General features: G+C 36.5%; 1 protein-coding gene across 1 annotated transcript; it reads left to right on the top strand.

Annotated features, from left to right (window-relative positions):
• Positions 1–2,213: 2,213 nt before the first annotated feature.
• Positions 2,214–8,659, top strand: m6pr (mannose-6-phosphate receptor (cation dependent)). The gene is made up of 7 exons (XM_051864273.1): positions 2,214–2,538; positions 3,328–3,494; positions 3,600–3,757; positions 4,157–4,263; positions 6,471–6,601; positions 6,713–6,839; positions 6,939–8,659. Exons 2-7 carry the CDS (start codon positions 3,346–3,348, stop codon positions 7,062–7,064), a joined length of 798 nt encoding a protein of 265 aa, XP_051720233.1. The 5' UTR covers positions 2,214–2,538; positions 3,328–3,345; the 3' UTR covers positions 7,065–8,659.
• The last annotated feature ends 250 nt before the right edge of the window (positions 8,660–8,909 follow it).

An 8,909-nucleotide genomic window follows, 5' to 3' on the forward strand; every position in this document is an offset into this window, starting at 1 on the left:
TGCTGCACCCATGGTACGGCAGCAAAGTTCCTTGATTATTACACCGGAATAAGAGTATAGTTCCTAGCCATATCGGCCTAGAAAATCGCAACTTTTCATTTTCTGTCAGTCTTAGTACACGTTGTAACTACAGAAGAGTCAAGTTTTAAATAGGAAAAATATCAAAACTCTTTGGTCATTTTTGAGCGAGATGCTAACGGTCTAATCAGATTCAATGAACTATGCTAAGCTATGCTAAAAGTGGTACCGCCAGACCTGGAGATCGGCTGAATGGATTCGAAAATGGTAAAACTCAACTGTTTAACTCTAGGGGAGTTGGAAAATGAGCCTATTTTCAAAAAAAGTAGAGTGTTCCTTTAAGCCCAAAGTATAGTTCACTTTTTACGAGGGTCATCATACAGTGCGCGATGCAAATTTAATCATCAGAAGAGTACACACGTACTGAACGCGCACCACAGGATCTTTGTAACTGCGTGTACTTGTACTTGCAGGTCGCACATGTGCATTTAATTGTTTTTTTGCAGTAATTCGTTTATGCACAAGGTGGCAACTGTGCCCCGGGGGCCGTCGATTCACAAGGTAGTCAAAGCCTGTTCAAAAGTCAAAACTGCATAAACAGAACAGACCAGAACGCATGCAAGCCACAGCGACAATGGAGGCCTACACAGACGAGAGATTGTGCAAATAGGTTAGAAAGAACCCTCATTTGTACAACTCTAGCATGAAAGAATACAAAGTTGTTTACATGGGTTGTAGCAAAGACTATAGACGCATCACTCGTATTGTTTTGAATGGGAGAAAGTGCAACGCGCAATATGGCAGAATAAGTCCCGCCTTCTAAATAAGAGCCAATCGCCGATTGCTAAAGTCATCGCGTCACTGCAGCGGCCGTTAGAACACATTCACACAGGGCATCAGCGTCAACGCTAGACGGAGGACGTGTCTGAAGCTTGTGTTGACGCGACCGTTATAGTGATAACAGCCAATCGCATTACTTTCCGGTGTTGCATGAACGCAATTGGCTAGCGACTACTCTAGAGTGTTTGCATAAGTCGATCTGATTGGCTGACGCCTGCGTTGGCGCTTGAAAAGTTGAGAAATCTTCAACTTCTGCCACAAGCAACGCGAGTAAAGCGACGCGACGGAACCCACAATTCAGTTCGGCAACGCATAACGTCACCCATTCAAAGTAAACGAGAGGCGTTAAAGCCGACTCCCCGTGTGAATGCAGCGTTAGAAGCTCCGGTTTCTATAGAAACAGTCAGACGCGCGCCTTTGAAATGAGGCACAAGAGACGCGCATTTAGGACTGCACATGCGCACTAGCTTGATCCAGCCTGAAAAATACCGTTTTTTTGTCATGATTTGAGCATTTAGAAAAAAAAATTATGAGACAGTTGTTGTCAGATTTCATTGGTGATTTCAAATATGAAATTTAATCGAAAGCTTTGCAAACACCTTTGGAGAATTTGATGTTTCAAAGAGATAGGAGCTGCACTTGAATGCCCAAGAGGAGTTTCAAAGATGGCCGCCAAGTGAAATGACTTGTCTTAAAGGGACTTTCCCTGTTGAAAAAAACAGTATATGCTGGTAAAGTAGGTTTTGAAGCTGGGATGCAGCATAGGACCAGCACTTGACCAGCATAAAACAACTCAAACCAGCATCCCAGCTTCAAAACCTACCTTACCAGCATATGCTGGTTTTTTCAACAGGGTTGGTTGTAGCTCGTGGCGAGAGATCAGCATACGTCAAATGCCTGTGTATGCGTGCGAGTCAAATGAAGTATACTTTCCAAGGCTGTGCGTTTGACTGTACGCATATACTAGCATATGCGTAAAAAAAACTAAAGCCCAGGTCACACCGACCCAGCTATTACACCAACGTAGCTATAGGCCTAATACAGGGGTGCCCAATCCTGTTCCTGGAGATTTCAATTATTAAAAGTATGATTCTTATTTACCCAAATGTATTCTTCATTTGTTATTCCTTTATTCTTTTTAAAAAATAAAAATTATTTTTCATCCTCACTTCTTTGTCTGACTGGACCTTTTGTCATGCAATTTACTTTTACGATAATATCTAAGTCAAACAGGTTAGCTGCCTTATCGGTAAGAACACGTCTTGTTTGATGATCAACTAGATCTACGACACTAGCTTGTAACTAAGGCAGCGCTTACACTTGTTTGAGCAGCACTCAATATCCCATGTTCACGTGGTGCCCATCAGCTTCCGCGTCATGCGCAGTCACATGTGGCGCCTGTTTAGTTTCACTTCCGCGTTTGAACAGAAACAATTAAATCCTTTAAATCATGCAATCTTTTTAATGCTACTATAGTACGAAGTTTGTTTATTCAATGTGTGATAATTGATACCAGCGGATATTTTGACGCAATGTCGTTAAGTGTTGTTTAAGGACATCAACTAGTGCGACAGCTTTGGAAAGGGAAGAACCCCAGGCAGGGTGTCCACATCTAGACAAACTAGTAACCTTCCACTTTTAATTTATATACAGTAAACACTGTCATAAGAATTCTGAAAGGTACGTTTGTGTTTGGCTTTGTGCATTTATTTCACTTTATATACATTAGCTTAAATATGACAGCTTATGCTAATAGCATCTTGTTCGTCTGGTTTCCTAACTAAAGTTCTTAATTACCGTTTACTTCATTGCTTACTTGAACTTGGATCAATGCAGTTTACCTTTTTTTATTGTCTTTATTGTTTTCAGTTATATTACATAAAAATTACATCGTTTTTGACATTAGAACCAGGCTTTGTAGTAAACATGCAGAGTAAAAGCAATTTTCCTCGAATTTTATAAAATTGTACTTTTGAAATAAAGTAATGGGTTCCATCTGTGATCTTTACATATATGACATATTTTTGAAAAAACAGTAATAACCTTTCAACTTTGGCCTTTCAGAGTGTCATGCAGCCAAAATATGAACCAGATTTGAACAAAAATATTTCACGTTTTAAGAGTTTTTGATTTATTTTATGTGTGAAATACACAATATGTACACCATTAAAAAACTAATACCTGAATAAAATGTTATAAAATATGCAAGCTGTCATGAGATACCAAAAGTGATTGGAATTAACCAAGAAAAAAGGACAATGTTTGTCTAATTTTTGTCCCTTGAGTTCTTTATTAATCATATAATACATGATTATAGTAAAATATTTATTAAATGTGTATATTCTATGCATATATTGTGTCAGGCTTCTGTTACACTGCCCACATTTCTATCGTGGGATTATGTATGTATGTATCAGTCAGTCATTGGATAAATTCAACAAGTTTATTTAATGCCCTTTTTCCCATCAGGCATCACCTCTGAAAGTCATGTTGCTGTCTGTGAGAATAATCACTCCTCTTTTTGTACTGCTTGCTGGAGTGCAAGCTAAGTACAACACGGACAACTGCAAGCTGATTTCAGCCAGCGAATCTGAGAATAATACGCTCCATTTTCTGGAGCCTCTCACCAATAAAAAGTAAGCCAGCTTTTTGCAAGTTAGTCTTTTATTCATATTTGCAGGTTGTGATGATCTTGTTATAGTTGGCAACTTCCTAACTATCCTCCTATTCACTCTGAACAGCTTCACCGCAAAAGGACAAGAGAAGGAACCATATGAATACATTTTTCAGATGTGTGGAGATGCTGGCGGAAAGAAGAACGCAGGTCTTGTGCAGAAAGACAAAGATGGAAAGCTGGTCCAAATTGGAAGCTACAGTAAAACACGAGCTACTAGAGGAAGTATGTTACGTTGCTTGACCTTTAGAAATGACGTCACCATTTGCTTCTTTTTGCCACAGGTGGACTTTTCTGAACCCATTATGGTCTTCAGTATCTCTTTCCAATTGAGTTGCATATTAAATTGATATTTAATTCAGTAGTCATTCATATGAACGTTCATTTATAATAATGACAACTGAAATTTTCTTTTCATTGTTTGCTAATTCTTCTGTGGATTGTGGCTTTTAAGTTTAGTTACATAGTAGCAGATGGCAGGGATTTATTTACAATGTTCTTTTGCAGTGCAACACATATAATACACACATTAAATTTCACTAAATTACAGAAATTATTCTGGGTGTCATAGAAAGTCTTGTTAACTCATTTTCTACAATAGTTCTCCTTTTATTCTTGGTGCAGGTGACTGGGTTTTGCTCGTCTATGAGGGGGGCGAGCATTATGACAGCCACTGTTCAAAAGAGGCAAGAAAAGCCATGATTATGATTTCATGCAGCACGAGTGCTGAGGTATGAACTTTTTATTCTTTTGAAATGGTACAGATAGCATGTTGAGATGGATACATGAGGAAATGCTTGCTAGGATTTGAGGCATTATTTGTAAGATTATTATTTGTAAGATATGTTGACTTTGGCATTCCTTGTTGCATTAAATGACAATAGTAACAATTCAGAAACACTGCCCCCCCCCCCCCCCCCACCCAAAAAAAAAACAAAAAAACAACAACAAAAAACGTTTCATGCCAGTAACTCAAGAAGTATTAAAGATATCTTAACATCCTTTTAGATGTTGGTTTTTTATAAAAGTTTTTTTCCTTCTTATTTATTTTAAATAAATAAGAATAAAAGAACTTGCTATTTGGTATTATTTATTTATTAGTATTATTTTACTATTATAGTATTTATTAATTTTAAATGTGCTTTAATTTTTATATTTTAATTTAAGTACATTTTAGTAGTTTTGTTATGTGCTTTTGTTTTCTTTTATTTTGAGTAATTTTAGTCTTTGAGTAATTTTTACTTTAATATAAACGCATTTCATTTCTAATTTTTTTTTCATCTAATATTTCTATTTTATTTCAGCTTATTTCAATTACTGAAAACAATTTTAATAGTTTTATTTTTAGTTAACAGCAACAACACTAACATACTACACTACTCAAGGTTTCCATTTAAAACATGTAGTTCTTTTACTGAGGCATTTTCTTCAATATAATGTCAGGACAGTTATATCACTAACATTTTTACTTTATACCCCTAAAATAATTAAATTAAAAAATGCAGCTATGAAATGATTTTCAATGTTTTTTAAATAGATTCGGACAAGTAAAAAAAAAAATTTGCACCATTTTATTGATCCTCATAACATAAACATTGAACAAATCTGTCAAAATGTGACCCACATGACTTTGATATTGTTGCTGAAAATTGTGTAATATGGAATATGGTGTTATTGCATACTGCTTTATAATATACTACAATACACTATAATATGTAAATATTATTTTAAATATAGCTGTGAGCAGCAGTTATCGGGGTTCAAGCTCTTTAAGGCCTTTAAGTATATGCGTAAAAAGGTATTATGTTTTATTTAGCAAGCCTGTAACCATCTCGCCATCATTACAGCCAATACAGGCAATTTACCATAGGAAATATGTTTTTTAACAGTTATCCGGTTTGAGCCAAAAACCTAGGACTATTTCGCCAAAGTTGTTTTTTTTAAATATTATCTAAAATATTTAACGAACGATTCAGTTGACAGCGGTGGTCCTAGAGGCAAAGTTGCTCAGACTGAGGAGTTCTACCATGTGGTATGAATGTCATGGGCCTGTGCAAAAAATCATGCGATACATAATCCACGCATGTGAAAAACACGAAGGCTCCCCCCGGTGGCCATAGCACCACCAAGTGGCCAGTCGCCGCGTCTTTTTTCGCGCGACCACAGAATGAACTCTTTCATAGATGTTCTGAGTTTGGTGGAAATATTGCATGCCGTTTACGAGTTATAGGCACTTTATTAAAAGTGGCTCCACCCCACTTCAAGTCCTGGTGGCCCTTAGGGACTGTGAATCGAAATTTAAATTTTTTTTTTTTTTTTTTGATAATTATTGACAGTCAGAGAATCTCGCTGCACTGGTTTGGTTCCGATTGGGCCAAAAACTTAGGACTAGTTTGCAAAAGTAAGTTTTTCAAAAAATCCAAAATTTCACGAAAATAACGATCGAATCCGAGGCATGCATTTTGTCTGTCTTGAGCCAATGATTCCAACAATATAAGACACTTGAGCTTATGCCTAACAGTTTAGGATTTATGAGCGATTTCATACTTTTGACCACTGTAGCGCCCCCATCAGGCCAACCTTGGTGACGTTGTAGACGGTGTGAGTACTAACAGCCCTCAAAGTTTCAAGTCTCTATGACTTAAGGTTTGGTCTGCCTGATCACTTTTAGGGGAGAATGCTGATCCTTGGGAATTTTAACAATTACGCGCTATGTGCTTGAACCCCTAAATAGCATCTAACTATTTACACTTAGTGCAAAGAAAATAGCCACTGCCAAATTATATACCTTAAGCAGGATTACCATTTTTGGACTAAACAGTTATCTCAGGTATGAAAGATAGCATTGTAGATTTTACCTTGACAATAACCAGAATAACCTAATAATTTCAACTCAGTCCTTTTCTTATCAATCATTAATTGCTTTGTGTTTTGTTAGGATAAATTTTCAGTGATTTTGGAGGACAATCAGAAGCAAGAGGACTGTTATTACCTGTTTGAGCTGGACACCAATGCAATCTGTCCTGTAATCCCATCCAAACTCAGTGCCGGCTCCATATTCCTTATTATGTGAGTGCTTCAACATTCTCAGAGAGATCATACCATGAATGGCTATCAAGAAGAAACATGAATCACCTTTGCTCATACTTTACATGTAATGTTGCTGTTTACTGTTCATAGTGTATTCTCCTGCCTGGCTGTATATCTTACCGGTGGATTCCTCTATCAGCGACTGGTAGTTGGAGCCAAAGGAGTTGAACAGTTTCCCAACTATGGCTTTTGGTCACAGATCGGCAACTTATCTGCTGTAGGTGTCATTACATATGCACTTGTCTCAGTCTCTGACTCATGTTTCAGTCATTCTTCCTATTTATGAACCAAATATACCCTTTTATTATCCTAACAGGACGGATGTGATTTCGTCTGCCGATCCCGTGGTAACAGAGAAGAACCCCCCACATACAGAGGTGTGGCTACCGAACCTCTTGGGGAGGAGCCAGAGGAAAGGGATGACCATTTACTTCCCATGTGACCAAATCATAACAACCAATGAGAAGATGCTGGACAGTTATTATGGTTTGGAAACCCAAAGAGAGATGTTCAGTTCAGCAGGCGTGTTCCTAGTTCAGAAGTGCTGCTGTTTTTCTGTTTTTTTTTTGTTTAGTTTTTTAACTTCCCAATAGCACTTATTCTCTGTTTATCCCTTAAAATGTTAATTTGGCATTTGTTTGTTAAATATATAAGTTTGCTAACTAGTTTTCAGAAACTCAAAGACCTACAGATATATTTGATAATTTAATATTTATGACAAGATATCATCATCAACATGCAACACTGCCCCTGTTTTCTGTCTTTATAGGAAGTAGAAGACATCAATGCTGCTTGACTGTGAGATATGGTCACCACATAGATGTAGTTTGGTATAAAGTACAAGTGCTTATTTTGATTCAAATGGTTTATCAAGTTTTACTTGCAGTATGAACATGTTTGATGAAACCGAAATTAAGTTTTTAAGCTCATGCTCCGAAACTCAATCGATTCAATGTTTAAAATGATTTTTTCTATTTCAGAGTTTTCAAAAAAAGTAACTAAAAATTGATTATTTGAAAAATTATGATCACAAATATGCTTCGCTTTACATTCCAAATTGGCCGTTTGTTGTGGAATATTGTGTTAGGGTGGGAAAGTTATAAGGATCAGGCCTACCTCTTCAGCCTGTTACAACCTATATGCGATGTTTCTGAATGATGGTATTAATGATAAATTGCCAACACAAATGTTATCAAAAAGATACATTTGAGGAAAATGCAGCTTTCAGAAGATAAAAAGTTCTTGGAGAGAACCATTTGTGGCACATTGACAATAATTAACAGTTAAAGTGAAACAACTTGAAAGGAAATGTGAAAGGAAATGTTTCCATTTTGGTTGGTTTTCTTTTAATTTAGTTTTTCTGAATTTTGGCTACTAGATGTTGCAAGTGTTAATGTGATTCTTTGACTGTGGGATCTATTTCATACGGTAGGAATTACTGTAAATCCTCATTGGAAAACCACAGGACAAAATTTCAGATTAGCAGTATATTTTTCTTTCAACGCTTTTGTTAAACTATTGTGTGTTTGAATGCACTGAAGCTTTAAGCTTGATTTTGTTTTTAGTGGAGTCATACATTTTCTTTATGCCCTTGAGGAGCTGAGATCATAAATGAGCATAAACACTCCTGTTTTTGAGCTGTAGATCATAGCATTACAACTATTTACAAAATCAGGAGGAACAGAACTGATGGTTAGAAATCCAAGCCATACGAGGTGCTCTATTATTGTGTATCATTGAAGTTTTGGTCTGTGTATAAAGGTGAGATAGAGGCTCCTTGAAAAGCACTTCTGTAGTATCAGATTAGAAATGCTGGTTTAGCTTCTGCTTTAATAAGTAGAGTCCACTCCATATTAATAGCAGAAAGGTATGACGCATTTGGCTTGATGTTATTCTGATGTACTTCAATGAGATACAGGCCTGTGCGAGGGGTGACTTCACTGTTCTTGCAACTGCTTTATTGTTCTTTACAATTTTAGTGTGAAAATATTCATTTTGTTTGCTTTGGAAAGTATGAATAAAGTGTTTGATTACTGATTTGTGTATGCACTTGTGTAGTTCTTCAGAGTTTTTGCTGGATATTCTAAAAATGATTTTCTAGAGAAAACTTGTGTTTCTGGCATGCATGACTAAAACTTTACAACTTAACTATTCTTTCAACTATTCTTTAACCAAAACAGGCCTTGACACAAGCTGGTTGATTGTCAATAATTTCTTCACTTCTTTTATCATCTGCATAAAGTTTGTGTTATGTTATGAAATTTATATTGAGGTTTTATGGCGTATG

This window comes from Ctenopharyngodon idella, chromosome 16, assembly GCF_019924925.1.
Source record: "Ctenopharyngodon idella isolate HZGC_01 chromosome 16, HZGC01, whole genome shotgun sequence".
Classification (NCBI taxonomy): Eukaryota; Metazoa; Chordata; class Actinopteri; order Cypriniformes; family Xenocyprididae; genus Ctenopharyngodon; species Ctenopharyngodon idella.

Bases quoted from the DNA above. Each gene is read 5' to 3' on its own strand.
- m6pr (XM_051864273.1), top strand. From the start codon at position 3,346: ATGTTGCTGTCTGTGAGAATAATCACTCCTCTTTTTGTACTGCTTGCT. The intron at 3,495-3,599 runs GTAAGCCAGCTT...CACTCTGAACAG, and splicing joins GAGCCTCTCACCAATAAAAA to CTTCACCGCAAAAGGACAAG. The intron at 3,758-4,156 runs GTATGTTACGTT...TTCTTGGTGCAG, and splicing joins AACACGAGCTACTAGAGGAA to GTGACTGGGTTTTGCTCGTC.